The sequence below is a fragment of the Solea solea genome, chromosome 12 (genome assembly GCF_958295425.1).
Source record: "Solea solea chromosome 12, fSolSol10.1, whole genome shotgun sequence".
In the NCBI taxonomy this organism is placed as follows: domain Eukaryota; kingdom Metazoa; phylum Chordata; class Actinopteri; order Pleuronectiformes; family Soleidae; genus Solea; species Solea solea.
This window is the reverse complement of record NC_081145.1, coordinates 14,381,740-14,399,416: the sequence shown is the minus strand read 5'-3', so window position 1 is coordinate 14,399,416 and position 17,677 is coordinate 14,381,740. Positions and strand designations below refer to the sequence as shown.

Here is a 17,677-nt window from a genome sequence, read left to right as displayed (position 1 = left end):
GTTGTTTGAGTGGACAACACATATTTTTTTTTTTATGATAACCTATTTTCATGTTGTTCTCTTGCGTGTGTGTGTGTGTGTGTGTGTGTATACAGTAAGATTAATCTCACAAGAATAGGATGTGGAGGTCTAGTGAACTAGCTGCTAATATCCTCACATTACTTCCTTAGAGGAATGCTCCACCCTGTAGCTGCAATTGTTGTTGACATTTTGGTGCATTACGCATATTTCTCTAGTTGTTTAGCCCTGGTTATATTGGTTGTCGTTGCTAGTTGAAATAACAAGTGCAGTTTTGTACCTACAGGTCTCCAAAAGTCGTTTTTACGAGCTGGACCCAGAAATGAAGAAGTGTCTTGGCAAATGCTCCTTCCACCACTGGAATAACTTAACTTAACAGTGACTGGTGAATGCCATGTTAATTACTCAACATTATCAACGTCCGTTTGGTTACTGTAGTAAAACCTCAAAGAGCTACAGCTTACATAAACATCCAAATCATAAGCTCACCAGTAAGTTGATTAGCCTAATCTACTTCTTCTTCTACTTTCTTTTTCTTTTTTGGCTTCTCCCTTTAGGGGTTGCCACAGCGGATCATCTGCCTTTATCTTGCCCTATCCTTTCAAGATTTCTTTCATGACTACATGCATAAAGAACTGGAACCTCATCCCCCCCGGCTCATGCAGTCCCACAGAAAGACACAATTAAGAATAGAATAAAAAGGTAAAACACAAGAATCAAAAACAATTGCATTAAACAAAATATAACATAAAACAGCAGCCAGAGCACAGCATGCCAAAGTGCATAGCAGTGCATAATGTGAAAGTGCTAGTGCAGGCCCACTAGTTTGCAGTGCAAAATATTAAAGTGCCATTTAGTCAATCAGGTGTGTGGCAGAAGAGAAAAGGGGCCATGGGAAGAGTGATGGATGTCCTTTATGAAGGAGGTGTAGAGCTGTAAATAGAGCTCCATCAGGGAAGGGAGAGGGGCACCAATGATCTTATCAGCTGTCTTTTCAATCCTGCTCACCTGGTGTTTCTCCTGTGCTGTGCAGGTGAGGCCTCACTGAGACAGGTTGCTGCAGACATTAGCCGTGCTGCCACCCTTGTGTCCTCTTCTGTTACCATAACTGTCTTCATGTCCTCCTTCACAACATCCATGACCCTTTCTCTGTTGTCTTCCTCTTTTCCTCCTGCTCGGCAGCTCCATCTGCAACATCCTTTGTCCAATATAATCACCGTCCCTCCTCTGCACGTGACCACATCATCTCAACCATGCCACGCGTCGTCTTTATTTCCAAACCATCTTCGTTTGATTGTAAACACATTTCTGTCATGAACAAAACAGTGTGAGCAATGAAGGGGAAAATCTCTGAATCTGCATACAGGCTTCATCAGTCAACAACATAATTAAGCAAATGTCTGTGATGTTAGTCTGAGTATGATGCATGTTTCCTCCACACTGCACACCCACTGAATGCTTTCTCTGTGGGCGCACTTGAGTTTAGTTTGGAGAAACAAAGTGACTCCAACCAAGTTTATTTTTGTTTGTTTTTTTGCATACACAAGTTGATGCTATAAACTTTAAGTTACCTTTGTGGAGTTTGGATTAAGCTTGTTGTAGTTGGATATTGAATTGGTGACACCAATCTTTGAAACTCTGGCACTCACTGTCACTGTAGCATGATAGGGCCAAAAAGTTCTGTGACTTGTGTTCAGAAAACAGTAGAATACAGTCAGTGTTATGTGTAGTATTTACAAAATATCAAAAAGATTTTGAAGGAACACAACATATTTATTTTTAATAACAGCAAAGTACTGAGAACCCAAGTGGCTGGATGGGTTTCATGCAGAGGTCCAATTCACTTATCACTTATTGGGGTGTGTGCATATAAAACAAAGTCTAATGCAAGAACATTGCAGGGGAAGTTCTGGATAACTCACAGAGAGTAAGTGGGTGAGTGTTCTGCCTCCTCCATGCTCAAGCCTGGCGCCACCCCTTACATAAATGTTCTGGAGTGCTGTATTCAAACCGAGTGGCAACCGGTCGTGAAAGAATCTGAACTCGTGTTCTGAAGCCTCCCAAATTGTGATTTGTCTGACAATATGTTGACGTTTTGCAAACAAGTTCTGAGACTTTGCCGCTATCGATCACACTGGTGTCCACTCATATGTGCTTTTATCTCCTCTTTTCCTTTTATATGGCAACATTCATCCATCCATCGTAAGGCGGGGTACACCCAGGACAGTTTGCCAGTTATATGGCAACATAATTTACAAAATTGTTATAATGTTCTATTGAAGAAGATCGAACTAGCTATTGAGACTATTAACCCCTCTGGGAAATGTTTACTGAGGTTATTGAATATATTCTTTTTTCTGGTTTGCTCAGAAAACCTTCAGAAGACTAAGTCCATTTTTCTATACAGAACCGTTTGCCCACTGCATTCTTACACCAGTCAGCCACAAAGTAACTAAACCATCTCTTTTGCAGCTAACTCTGCCCAATGCCTGATTTTGAAAAATGCCCAAAACATGGGCTGAGAGCGGAGTGGGGTACGGTACAGAGCAGTGAAGGGGAAACCAAGCTTTCAAATAAAGACCACAGAGTAACTCAATAATATAGCTCTTTCCACCTACAAGGATGTACACGCCCACACGCAGAATCAGTGGAACTGTGGTGTGACACTATATTTTGAGATGTAGAGTCTAAGATATATCAGGGACCCAAAAACAATCTTATCCACGCTTTCTCATTAGGGTTTAATACAATCACTTACAGTATACTTTATGTACTGCATGTGGCTGTGTTTTCTTTCTGTGAATTCTGTGAGTAACCATCATCATAACCTCCGTTAACATCATAGCTGATAACGTCGTTTTAAGTAGATAGATGTTTTAGAAGGCTTGCACTTCCAAATGTAATATGTTCTAAGTGCAGGACAGAGGAAAAGTAACCCAGAAAACAAGAACTGTCCACACACCATTTGTTGATGTCAAGTGGGATCAGAAGATTTCAGACTCAGATAATGAGGACCTGGTTATAATTCTACTGTGTATATATAATCTTATAATATTTTTCTAAGAAGAGATTTTCTAGAGAGACCGTATGTGAACACGGATGTCTATAGAAGCTGCTACAGGGAATTCCCCTGCCAGCTTCCTAGTATGTCCTCTGGTAATTGTCTGAGTAAGCTCATGTGAGAATGGGCAGGTGTTCTGCTTCCTTCATGTTGAAGGCAGGTGCCACCTCCTCACCTGCTGTTGTGAACATGTCTCAATCCAACAGTGTCACTTTGTGTTTGTTATATACTATCAGCAAACTTTTACAGAGTTTAGGTTTGAAATGACCTTTTAGCTTTAGTCTGTAGTCGTAGCAGTCTGCTGGTGACACTTCTTGGAAACGGGCCCTTGCACCTAGAGCCGTAGCTAAGGGTTCTATTCATAATCGATTCATCTGTCGAGTATTTTCTCGATTAATCGAGTAATCGTTTGGTCCATAAAATGTCAAAAAATGCTGATCAGTGTTGGTCAAACCTGGAAATGATGATGTTCTCAAATGTCTTGTAAAAATGATTCAGTTTGAATGATTTCTCTATTATATTGAGCAAAGAAACTGGAAAATATTCACATTTAAGAAACTAAAACAATCAGAAATCTTGTTTTAATAGTGAAAAAAGGTCAAACCGATAAATCGATTATCAAAATAGTTGACCATTCATTTAGTAATCGAATTGCTGTGCTTTCATGCTGCCTGCCACTTATTTTTGTGTTACACTGAGGTGTTTATGTCATGAAAATATTCATTTTGCATCATAAATACGATTTCATCGTGAACGATACAATGTTCCATGTCAACACAAACACTTTTATTTTGAAGCTCTGTGAAGTATTGTCCCAAATGTTGTTATTATGATGTCATGATGGAATATCTGGATATCATTCTAAGCTCATGTCACCCACCTTTCCTGAAACAGTTTTTTTTTCCACTTCTGACCAGACTACATGCTCAGTGGCCCCCAGGTCATTTGAGTTTGAGCTTTAATATTTTTTTTTTTTTCAACTTTTAACAAAAACATAGCATAGTGCTCATGCTGTCCACTGTAGCATTTATCAAACCTTACCTCAAATATTTATGTCATGATGCATTTAGTGACAACTCTCCACTCAACGTTGTGCAACAATGAGATGTAAAGTGACAATGTTGCTTCCAGCAGCGTATCTCTCACCGCATGTTAACTGCAGGTTAAGTCCTGCCAGTGAATAGAACATAATGGGGGGGATAAGGAGGAACTTAGTCAGTTCCCTCCCAAGTGGTGAATGGACAGAAAGCGAGAGAGAGAGAGACATCATGAGGCTCTCAGAAATCAAAGCTTGATGAGCCTAAAGTGTCCTCATTTGTACATTTGCCCAAGAAACTGATTGAAACATGCACATGTTTTATAGCCTGTGACTTTGTCAGGCGTGTGCACGTTTGCTGCCCTTATACACAGTCACTACAAATACAAGCATGTCGTTGTGGCTGCAAGAGGAAGGACAGAGAGGGTGACTGACTGATGTGAGGGCTAAACAGCAAGTGGTGCAGTGGAAATTCAATGATTCCATTTTGTGCTCTCCAGCAAGGACTTTGAAATCATGGATGAGCTTGTTTTGCTAGACATGATGATTTCCATTACATGAATTTCCCATGCCACTTAGGTGTATTGTGTTTTGAAGCATGCTAATGGGATGATTATTCACTACTGATGCAAGGTGGAATGATCAGTCGGACTGTGCTTACCTCATTTATACCAAGCTTTTACCCCACGCCTGATATAACAGTGTTCTCCACTGCTGTACCTCTCTTGTTCCCTATCAATAATGGCTGCGTACCAACATCATTTTGAAACTGCTGTGTGGTTTTAGTGTTTCCATTAAAACAGCAAAGTACCCATTGTTGAGGAATTTGTTTTTCCTTGGCCATAACTGAGTGGCTTGACATTTAGCTGGATACAGGCACGTGAATGAGCACTGGATAAGAATGAATGCCATCTTTTATGTTTTATCTTATCTTCCTAAAGCCACATGCTTTGTTAGCTCTGAGATTTGTAAACAAACCGTTGCAGGCAAAATGAGTGGCGCAGCGTGCATGCAGTGATAGTGGGTTTTTTTACATGTTCACACACATGCAGACGCATGTTTCTGTTCTCTTCTGCTAATACCATCTTTTATGTTTTATCTTATCTTCCTAAAGCCACATGCTTTGTTAGCTATGAGATTTGTAAACAAACTGATGCAGGCAAAATGAGTGGCGCAGCGTGCATGCAGTGATAGTGGTTTTTTTACATGTTTACACACATGCAGACGCATGTTTCTGTTCTCTGATTCCTGTAAAAAAAAAAAAAAAAAACTTAAACTGCTGTGCACTGGATGATGCCAGCTGAGGAGGTATAGTCTCTAATCCGGAGGACGGATTGTGTTCACACGTGAGCTGCCCAAATGTGGTTTCTGTGGATCTGTGGATGCGATCGCGACGGATCGGGAGTATTAAGACTGCATTGCTTAATTGGTCTAAAGTAATACATGACTTGAGACGAGTGAGATCTCTAATATGAGCAGGTCTTCCTCTGAATCTGATGGAAAATAGGGCAAAGGTTGTAAAGCTGTAAAGGTGAACATTGTTGACCTTGTATTGTAATTATGGATTTGGAAAATTGTGTAAATTGTGAACAGATTGAGAAACAAAACGAGCGATTACAAAATAGTAACCAAGATAATAGTAGCTTAAAAATGGTGTGGACTGGCACAAAAAGAAAAAATCTATTTGAAAATCATTTACATAAAGTCAAAGCATACTTAAGGGCATAAATGGCAACTATATAATGTTGTAGGTGTACAGGTGTAGGATTTACTTACTGGCCGTTCCAGTTCTGGATGAGATACAGTGCAAAGAGAAGTGTGTAAGTGTTCGAACGGTATATTCACCTCCCACTTGCTGTGTGTATCTGCCCGGCATGTGGGCGATCACTGCTCACTATGGAGACAATTATCTCGGCTATAGCTCATCCTTTTACTGTAACATTGCTGTTTATCGTATGCACACGCACATCATGGAACATGTAGCCTGTGGCCTGTTTGTGTTATATATGGGGGGAGGTAGAAAAAGAACCTTCATTAAATGACAAATGAGCTTGTGTCTATGAGGAACCCAATTTGCATCATTCTTCCTGTGATTGTTTGTGTGGCACGGTGAGAGTGAAACCCTGCAAGTCGTATAGACTCACTCACACTGGTTAACTGGCAGCTCGTGGAAGTGCTGTGTAGTACGGACATGGACAGTATATAGCAGGGTGAGTGCATTTTATTGTATTTGAGGTTTAAGTAAAAAAAAAAAAAGAAAGAGAAAAAAAAGCTCCAGAATTAAATTCAGCTGAATTAAATTTGAGCAACTGGCAACTTCCTCTTCAGAGGAAATTGTACAGCAGGTTTATTGTCTTGTGGTTAAAAGTGTGCTCACAGTATAAAACCTATTATGTGTGTGTATGTGATGTATGTGATACTACATTTCTTTTTTCCGCTTTACGTTTGGTTAGCAGCCATAAAGGTTTCATTTATCAAATGAGGAAGATTCTAGGTGACAATTTGGTTTCAGATGTAAGCTAAGCTAACCTAAGTGTATTTCAGTGTATGAGGTGAAAGTGGAATTCTCTTGCTTTCTGAAATATTACTAAGTTTAAAAAAAATGTACTTTGGTACATCATTTTCAAGGTTGATTGACTGTTAATCATGGAGAGCTGACGTTTATGTTCTAAATTAAGATTAAGATTTTTCTTCTTCCTGCTCCTTTTTTTTCAATGATGGCGAGTAGTTTTGAAGTTTTGCTACATTTTGAAAACTTGTTAATGGAAAAAAAAAATAGAATAAATGAAATTTATGAAGACTGTACACTCAGAAGTGTAATGTCAAGATTGTGAGGACATTAGATTGAAAGTTAGTTGCGCGGCCACACATTTTCCCTCACGGCCTAAAAATAATTGTTCAAAGACAAAGTCTTATCATGCACATGGACTAACTTCTAAGAGTACAAGTTTGGAGTAGTATGTTGTTGTTTTTTTAATATGCTCACTCACAGTGTAAACTGTAAAATATGATGATTGTATACTTTCACTTGCTTCAATTGTCGTGAAGCATTTAGACCATTTACTTCGGAAATATTAACATGTAATACCATACATAAACAGTATATTGTTAAATAGCGAAATTTCACAAATGTCACTTTGCTTATTTTTCAGCACATGTCATTTTCATTTTACTCAAGGACACAATTTGTCAAGTAACTTGACCCTGAGCCTGATTACGCTTCCTGTAAATTTACACTCGTCACTGTTCATGTGGAGCTATAACTAATGGGTATAGGTCCACTGATCTCCATCTGTACATTTCTATTATTCTGATCGTGAAATCTGTTTCCGGTCTGCACGAAACTTGATACGAGACAAGGGAACTGCCCTGAACATGTTTACGAAACATGACCTTGACCCAACAGGAAGTTGTCCATTTTAAACAGGAGAGAGAGCGTTGCTTTGGCTGATGTTGGTGAGCTTATAAAAACTAGTACTGCAAGCAAGGGTTTGAGCTCGGCCCGCGCATGTGATACTAATGTCTCAGTCGGGCAGTGGAGTCTTTTGGAGAGTGTGGCAGAATATATGCTGAATTTCCATTTTGGCTGCCTTCACACTCTTCTCTCACAGTTTCCGTGTGCGTGTTTGTCTCCACGCATAGTCACAATTCTGTCATGCTGGAACCACCTGAAACACAACACATCGGTGACCTTCTGTCTTCACCAGCATCAGCATCTTAGCATTTCATTACGTAAAAGCTTGGATCCTGAGGCTAGCACTGCACTTCTTGTACCCTGCTGGCGGTGGGAATGTCACATTTTTACTCAGTGTGGGAACCTGCAGGTGTGACCACACTTACACACTGAATATTTCTAATAATGCTGATGAACGCTGTGCCATTGTGACACTGTGTCAGTCAATCATCTAATATTGAAATATTTACTATATTTATTTATTTATCTATTTATCATATTTAAAAAAGAAATTCAGGTGTGCAGAGTTATACTGTGTCACTTGGGAGAGAGGTTTATAAGTAGTGGCTAGAAGGATTCATGTATAACGCTGGTGCAGTCGTACATGTGTGTTTAAGGGAAAATACTTAATTGCAGTTTTTCTAACTCATATAGCAACTGAAGTGCCAAAGTGTCAACATTTTAGGTTAATTATTGTTCTTATTCTACAGACTGAAGAGAACGTCTTTGTTTCTCACAAATATCACGCGGTAATCATTTTTCGAGTGAAAATGACAATAACGGTGTAAAAATTGCAACCTACGATTGAAACCTAAATGACGGGTCATACTTTTTTTGTTTCAGGACGAACCCACAGGTGTGAATGAATGCAAATGTTGTACTTGTCTCTGTGTTTCAGCATTCTCCCCGTGGTCTTCCTCTCCACTGCTGACTCTGAAGCCATGGACTAGAGTGCTGTGTCTGGTCCTGACAGTCCTGTGGTCATCAGATGGCTTCTCAACAACCCGCAGCAAAAATACAGAAAGTAAGTTGGACTAAAAATGAAACAAAACAAAAAAAAAAAGAGTGATTCATTGTGACAGCAGCAAGATAAATATAACAAAAATAAAGGTTATAGAATGGAAGTGTACTCTGTTTACCTTGACATTAAATCAAATGTACCTCCTTATGGTACACATAGATATTGTTGGTTCTGCATAAACCCTCCTGTCAGTATTCAGATGATTTACTGTACATGTAGTTAAAAGGCCTTGCAGAAGAGCAGAAGTAGTAAAACTATTTGTTATGCAGGAACTATTTATCATTGATGTTGAAGTTGCTTTGGGCTGAGAGTTAATGGAAGGACTCTTGGCTCTGGTGTTGAAAATAAGAAAATATACAAATATTTTTCTAGTTGACTGTGCCATCCAGAAGCCAGCCTGAGACACTGTGCGACAAGTATGCTAATTATTATTATGAACGGGAAGCTGGACAATCCTGGTTTCCTCTGGCCCCCATGGTATCATGTCAGATAGAAAAACATGTATTTGGGTGTTGCTGAGTCATAATTAACTCCCCAAAGGCCAGAGATCGACACTATTTGATGTTCTTGAGGGAAAGAAACCAGGTCATGACTTACAATATTCAGCTATGAATGTGACCTGCTCTACGCACACACACACCAGCACTATACTTGAGACATTGTGCCCCGCAAAGCCATATTGTGATATTGTGATTCTCTTTTGCAACCTATTCTTCTTCTTTATTATAGATGAACCTAAGTGTCAAATGCAAAGAAGGCAAATCAATTTCCTATAAGACCTGTAAGATGTGTCCGGCTATTGAAATGTTTGGGTTTGCCTTTTGGTGTTAAAAAACAATGATTGTGCTAAAAACCACTTTTGCTGTGAGTGAGTGATCCACCTGACTGACGATATCTAGGTCACCTTAACGACAGCTTAAGTGCAGCTTTTGCTCATAAATAATTAGGGCTGCGACAATTAGTCTAATTAGTCTAGACAAAAAAAAATGAGGATAAAATTAGACGCTGTGGACCCGAACAACATCCTTTCTCATAAGGATGTGAGACATCTGTGCCTGTCTCTGGGAGTCACACATGCAGTGAACAGCTGGAGACTGCAAGTAAACATCAGAGCGTCATGGCTGCTGCCATTTATTTTCATACATGTGCAATTTGACATTTGTTTAGACTCTTATTAGTTGGTGCCATTTTTATTGCTGTTTTTTCTTCACCCCACGGAGTGGAGTATTGTTTTTGGAGGCTCTGTGTGTGTGTGAGGCCGACACAGGTTTGGTACTATTCCTAATGGAAAACACAAAAAAATTTGCCATACTGTACCAAAATGTACCGTACTGTACCAAACCGAGCCGTCGATGGAAACACTGCTCAATAGGTCAGCCTCAGAAGCAGGAAACCTCAGCATTTGTTTTGTGCCAGAGCGTCTGTTGCTTGACAACACTAAGCCAAAACCTGACAGGCAGTCATGTCATGTGGTGCACTGCACTTGTGGGCAGAGTATCTGGATGCCACATGCATGCTCTCACTCCTCCGAAGGTCAAATACACGAATCTCAGCAGCCTTCAAACCTCCAGTCCTTATATACACACAAGCCTGGTGTCAGAGCTGCAAACGTGGGTGTTTGTTTCTTCACCGGCAAAGCTGCAAGCTCCACTTCTGGAATGAACGCTATGCATGGTCTTATTCATTCCATGGGCCGAAGGAGTGGACACATGTGCATCTTGGAAGTGTTGTTTATGGCCTAACAAGGCAACGCTTGTTGATTGAATATCACACTGGTGCGCGATATAGCCGTGCTGCTTTTCCACCGAGCAACATACAACAAAAAAAACAACAACATCACACTGAATCACCTAGCTCCCAACACATTCGCTGACCAGTCATCCTTCCTTGTTGTCCAGCTCACAGCGTCTTTGTGAATTTAGATACTTGATCATACCCAGAAAATCCAGGTTGACTCTGAGTGGCAGGAAGAGGATTTGCATTGATACGTTCATGGGAGCTGGGCCAAAGGCTTTTCAGAGAGGCTGGTGTGTCCTGGATACGACTTGTGGCTGTGTTGTTGATGTTACATCTATACTGCTGGATGATACGATATGACTATTAGCAAGAGCTGGGAGGAGCAGCTGGGAGTGGAGTGCTATGAGCTATCAGCTCTATTAAGCATTACACATCAGTGGAAGCAGGGTAGGGATTCTGGCTGGGATTAAAATAACAGAGGAGCAATTTTTTTCGTGTGTGGCTGAAACGGATTTACGGTAACACTCGGTTTCTTGCCGATGCTTTTTCTCCAGATGAGAACGTGAAGGCTGGCGTCCACCAAGGCCACCGCTGCACCTTGGGCAGCGCACACACATGATCACATGACTCTGGACATGGATGCGGTCCTGTCAGACTTTGTTCGGTCCACGGGGGCAGAACCTGGTCTGGCAAGAGACCTGTTGGAAGGTAAGAGATCACTGCCACACTGAAAGACACCGTCCTGCATCTTTAAGAGACTTTTATATTAAAAAAGAAATATGTTCCATGTTGTGATATGAGCAGAAGAAAAGAAAGGAAAGAACAGAGGAGAGGAGGAAATGAGAGTGGAGGAAAATAAAGGAAACAAAGGAGGGGAGGAGAGTAGTGGGGGCTGCAACATTGAGCCAGCTCACTGATTTAAAGGCCAGTGTGACAGTTTTACGAGCACTCACCCCAGGGAGAGCTTTGTGCCCATTCACTGGAACTCATTGAGGTGCTACTGGCACTTGTATAGCTTACATACAGTGCCACTGGATTGGCTTTGATAAACACAATGGTTTTTTTTTTGTGCTTTTAGGAAATTTGTACAAACACAGCCTGTTTGAATTTGACCCGAAGAATACATTCATGGATCATTTGAAACTGCCCTAAAGGAATGTAGAAAATGTCTAATGCAAAAACTAAATGCACAGATTTCCAGGAAAGAGAAGAGTCTAGACTATAATCATGTTTATTTCATCCATGAAAATTAAAATTGCACATATACACAAACCAAAAAAATCAACTCTAAGTGTTTTTTTGTGATTATTGCTTGAGTTATAAAAGAAAGGGTCGGTTTAAAGTATCTTTTAATTGTAAACCCTGCCCATTGAGGTCTATTTCTACTGTTACTGAATGGAAAAATGTTTCCTGCTATAAGACACTGGACACACAGTGTCTCTAAAGGACATGGATGATGCGTATGTGCGTTCCAGGATCTGTCCAGGATGCCAAATGTTAAATTGAGTTTAAAAACATATTTACATCTCCTTTTTGGGAATAAAGGTGTCCACACTATTCCATCAGGGCAAAGTGTTCTATACTTCTATACCACACCACATGTGGTGCTTCCCTCTAGAGGCTTGTTTGTGTACTGAATTTTCACCGCAGATAGTTTTGGATGTGGATTCTCCTGATCCACATCCAGTGTACTCCTGGTGTCGATTCTAAGCCAGGATACATGGGAGGGTTGCATCAGGAAGGTCATCTGACATAAGAGAGAGAGAGAGAGCGAGAAGATTTTATGGTACAATTTGTTCATAGGGATCTATTTCTTCTGTTTCTGTATGGAAAATCCTCTTAATATGGCTTATTTCTAAATTTAGTTATGAGGAAAACAGACGCACACATTTTCTTTAGTACGGGGATAATATTAGGGCTTTAAGAATTACACTGAATAATCAATAATTATTCGGCTACTTCCTTAATCGCAAACCAAAAATCAATGTATCCGCCTGTGTTTCTCTGCTTCTCAATAAATTCAATATTTTTGTTTCTTTGTAGACAAAACAAGACATGTTTTAGGTTGGGGGGGTAAATGATTATTTTACAGTTTTATTTTTTTACCCCGACAAAAAGGATCTTTCTATTAATCAAGAAAATAATTGGCAGATTAATATATAATACAACTTAACCCTAGATAATACAGGTTCATAATGCAGATCAACTTATCAGTTTTCCTTTTGCTGACCACAGCCATTACAATCTCAGATGCTGAGACAATGCTCTCCCTGACACAGTAAAAGCAGGATAATGTGAAGGCATTTAGAAACCATGCATTAGGTGCTGAGTGGCTACATACCTGGCCCTTAAATGGTGTTCCTGGATGTGTGCAGCCCAAGCTGCTGAGATCCATACAGTGAAATCAGTTTTGCATTAATTGGCATGAGAGCTAGAGATTAGCGGTGCTGTGTTTCATGTTCTGAGTGCCGAGAATCATTCTGTCTAAAAGTGTGTCGGGGGGGGGGAGAAGACTACTTCCTGGTCTCTTACACATCAAGTACATTAACGAACACTGTCTTGGTGTGTGTATGTGTGTGTGGTTGTGTGTCCCTCCTCCACATGAGGATATTAGGATACTGTCTCCCCCTCAGTATTTTCTTTTACTTGTGGCACCTTGACCTTCACCTCATGATGCAGCATGTTGTACTCTAACTAAAGCACAGTAAGACAATGTTCCTACATATACCTTTGTCGTCTGTTTTAAATCAAGGGGTGATCAGTATCAAAATGGAACAATCCAAATATCTTGTTGAAAATAAGATTATCAAAGTAAGAAAGTCTGACTAAATGTCCCTCTGTACTTTCTGCTCATCAGTAGCATTTTCTCAGTTTTTCTCACTGAGGTTTTCTGTGTACTGCAGTGAGTCCTGCTGCACCAAGAAAACACTGGTGTTAAAATCAGCAGTGTTGTATACATGTTGGATATTCATTGTTATTATTTCTTTAGCCTGACCTTGGTTTGTGTTCTGCAGGTAAAAACTGGGACCTCAGTGCTGCTCTAAATGATTACGAGGAGCTCAGGCAGGTCCACACTGCCAACCTGCCACAGGTCTTCAACGAGGGCCGATACTTTAAGCAGCCAGAGACGCGCGACACGCCCACCCATGTCACCAGGAACGACAGGCCGTGTGCACAGAAGCAGGAGGACAATGCACAAGGTAGCCGAGCCACCGCAACACAGATTTTTGCCACCACTAGACCCCAGAACCCCCTTTTCATCAATTTCATTCCTTCCCTCTGATCCCATTCAATTCCTCCCACTTCAGAGAAGCGTCTGTCCCGAGGGATCTCTCACGCCAGTTCTGCTATCGTGTCCCTGGCGCGGCTGCAGGTGGCCAATGACTGTACCAGTGAGCAGTTCCCTCTTGAGATGCCTATCTACACATTCCAGCTACCAGACCTCAGCGTGTACAGTGAGGACTTCAGGAGTTTCATAGAGAGAGACCTGATAGAGCAGTCCACCATGATGGCTCTGGAGCAAGCTGGTGAGTACTGCAGGGTACAACAATGGCGCTTTTCTACTATACAGTTGGAGCGTGGCACGGCTGAACTCCACTCAGTTTATTTTGCTTTTCCATGAGTGATAGTACCTGGTACGTTGTTACTACCTGCTCTGGTGAGGTTCCAACGAGCTGAGCCGATACCAAACGTGACATCGACAGACTGATGGGCCAGTGATTGGCAGAAAGTGTCGTCATGAGCGCGACATCAGACAGAGGAATCAAACTGAACAATGTTGAACTATATAAATCAGTTAAAAGATGCATTAATCTCTAACGTTCAGCAAGGAAATGTCTAAAATCTTAATCTTTAACAGAGGAGTCTGGTGTATTTAGCGACAGCCCTGCCGAAAGCTGGTGATCAGCCGCAGCTGCATCACAACCCCTTCCGCCATATTTTAAATTCATGACTGTGTCATGCAGGAAGTACTGAACTAATAGTTTTAATTAACTGATTCTACTGATTCAGTAAACTGAAAACAACTGCTTTGCTCATCACTAGTTTGTGTGTCTGTGTCACGTATAAAAACAACATCACAGCATTTTCGTGCAGCTGTGCTGTGGCGACTCCTCCCACGCTGAGGCGGTACTATAGTAATGGAAAACGACCCGAACCCAACGTGCAGCGCCGAGCCGTGTTACAACTGTACAGTGGAAAAGTGCCATATGATACATTCACTTGTCGTACTCTCTTCTACTGAGATGAGATTTGTAACAGAATCCTATATATAGAGATGAGAAAATGAAAATCAGTAATGGAGACAGAGATAGAGCACAGGACTGAGAATGAGACGGATCAGACTGGCAAAACAACGACGAGCTGATTAAAGCACCGGGGATCCCAGAGGACTCCATCGCCCATCTGAAGTTCTGAAATAATGAAGAGAAGTTGTTAGTGAAGTTTCAAATCTTCCAACAGACTTTTCCCACGCAGACACTGCAGAGTTCTTCTTTTTCTTCATCTTCTGCTGCTGTTTCTTCTTCTCACCTTCTCACCAAACCCAGACAACCCGTTATAAAAACTATATATATACATACATACATATATACATATATACATACATACATACATACATACATACATATATATACATACATGTGTATGTAATATTATGAAATGGTAACACTTCAGATTACAGTACAATAACAACATGGTCATATTTTGGTCATAATAAGGATAATAGAGAAGTAACATTATGGTAATATCTTATTGGGTGGGTTGTGATTGACAGTGCACATTAGGCTGAATGCTGTGTACGTGTGTGGTATAGAAATAATTCAATAATTCACGGTCGTAAAAGTCTTAGCACGGTCATAAATGTAATGAAAACGATATGCGTCACAAACTGTGGGCAGGACCAGCGCTGACAAGACACTGTAAAACATGTGTCTTTGCAAATAACAAAAGGTCAATTGTGTAACAAAAATGGCTCAAATGAGGTGGCACAATCTTGTAAAGACATGAAACTCTTTACAGGATGTAGCATTATTATCATCATCGCATGAATGTGACAGCATTCCATTATTATTTTAGGAAATGAACATAAATGCAGAATGTAATGCGAAAAGAAACACAGTGTTGGGGAAATTCTACACTGAGGGGTGAAACATTCACAGCCTCTCCTGTTTTTACTGTTATTGAATAAATGATGGATTCAGGCTCGGAGCACTGACGCTGCCCGCAGTAAAGAGGCGTGCAAGCAAGGCTGCACTGCAAGGCTGTTGTTTCTTTCTCCCTCGGGAACACTGGCAGGGCAGCGATGGAGCAGCACCGGGAGTAACTGTAAAATTCAGGCGGAGAAGGAAGATATTAAGAGTGCTTTCCTGTTCTTGTAATGTAGGAATGATGGGCCTGCGCTAATTATTCCCCTCACAGATCAGCTGTCCAGGCTGATTATGTTGGCTAACGATGCTCAATGGACCACTACTAGTAGTAGTTCCTGCGAGACATTTGAACACCAAGGTTCACCTGCTTCCGTTTAATAGTTGTGACATAAAAATGTGATGATGGTGGTTACTCCGATTTGTTCCTCACTTGTGTACATTCATTTTACTGTGTGTGTGTGTGTGTGTGTGTGTGTGTGTGCGCGCAGGTCGTCTGAACTGGTGGTCCACCATGTGCACCAGCTGTAAGAAGCTGCTTCCTCTGGCCACCACGGGGGATGGAAACTGCCTTCTGCATGCTGCCTCTTTAGGTGAGCTACTCACATGTGCACTTGATTATGTTTCACACACACTATAACCATGATTCCCAACCTAAAGCTCAGTGTGGAAGGGAGTGCGTGTGAGCCTGTGTCTGATAACAGTGCCGCAGAGTATCATAGCTGCTGAATCCAGAGGAGGAAGTGAGTAAGGATAAAAGACGACTGACCTGGCCGCACGGCTGGTGAAGTGGTTAGCACTCTTGCCTTCACAGCAAGAAGACTGCGGTTCGTGACCCGGTCAGAAGAAGGGCCTTTCTGCATGGAGATTCTGCATGTTCTCCCCTGGAATATGGGGATGAGCTAAATTATGCACTCTAAGTTGACCATGAGAGTGGTTGGTTGATGAACACGTCTTGTCCCCACCCACCCCTGGGCTACAACTGTACAAATGCACATATACACACAAACCTGTTCACAAAGACCAAAGGTCAACAACCTCCAAAATCAACCAAAAGTTACACACTGCAGCTTTATAAACTGCATCCTCCTGTTTAAGTCGCGTCTCTGTGATCGCCGTGTTGATTTATGTCCGCAGGCGTAACGTACAGTAATGGTGTCGTTTGTCTTTGCTCATCAGGGATGTGGGGCTTCCATGACCGAGACCTGATGCTGAGGAAATCCTTGTACACCATGATGAAGAGTGGAGCGGAGAGAGATGCTCTGAAGAGGCGGTGGAGGTGGCAGCAAACGCAACAGAACAAGGAGGTGGGGAGAGCATCCATCGTAGCACGCTGCACCTTCCAAAAGCATCGCATCCTCTTTTACTAATGACACACTGACACGTCCGGAGATGAGTCACGGTTAACAACGCTGACTTTAGCTTCCTTGCCGTGTCTTACATTTGGAGTTTTTTTGCAAGGAAAATAGTCTTTCCGTGATACCAAACACGGATAAGTAGCAGTGCTTCTGATACTGTCAAATGTGTCGTCAAAGATAGCTCAGGCAAAGATGTTCATATGTTAAAATTGGCATCCTGGTGGTCTCAGACGCAACCTATGTAAATACCCATGTAGGCCCAGCTTTAGTCCACGCAAGGAGCTTTTGTTGCATTCTTCTAACCACCTCTATTTCTTCTGTCAATCCATCAAAATGTAAAAAGAAAATAACAAAAACACTGTATGAACACATGCACGTAGGCAGCTTCAAGAGATGACCTGGTAGATGCAGATGGAAACTCTTAAAATAAATAAATAATAATAAGGATTGTGTGGGCGTGCACCGGCACGTATTTATCTGAATTTCCACACGTGTGTGTGTGTCTGTGTGTGTGTTTATAGTCAGGCCTGGTGTACACTGAGGAGGAGTGGGAGAGAGAGTGGAACGAGCTGCTGAAGTTGGCCTCCAGCGAACCTCGCACTCACCTCAGCAAAAACGGCAACACCAGTGGAGGGTAAGCTGTTTGAGTCGCATACTATACACAATTACCACATCCCAAAAAGCCCCCCCAGCATGCGTACTCTGCACTCCCAGGACCGAAACACATAAAACATCCCTTTAACCAGAACCCTGCAGTATTTGCTCCGTAGTCATTTTCCAGGATGGAGACCAGAATAATACATAGCAGCAGAACAAGTTGTGCCGCGCTCATCCCATATCACACATTA

The 17,677-nt window shown here is 41.4% G+C and overlaps 1 protein-coding gene across 1 annotated transcript in view; it reads left to right on the top strand.

Moving 5' to 3' along the window:
* otud7a (OTU deubiquitinase 7A) overlaps positions 1–17,677 on the top strand; it is a 34,268-nt gene that overhangs the window by 4,589 nt on the left and 12,002 nt on the right. Inside the window, exons 2-8 of the mRNA XM_058646483.1 lie at positions 8,468–8,593; positions 10,882–11,035; positions 13,342–13,527; positions 13,636–13,854; positions 15,963–16,064; positions 16,651–16,778; positions 17,351–17,463. Of these exons, the coding sequence (XP_058502466.1) occupies positions 10,951–11,035; positions 13,342–13,527; positions 13,636–13,854; positions 15,963–16,064; positions 16,651–16,778; positions 17,351–17,463 (833 nt within the window). The 5' untranslated portion in view covers positions 8,468–8,593; positions 10,882–10,950. The remainder of the gene's footprint in view (positions 1–8,467; positions 8,594–10,881; positions 11,036–13,341; positions 13,528–13,635; positions 13,855–15,962; positions 16,065–16,650; positions 16,779–17,350; positions 17,464–17,677) is intronic.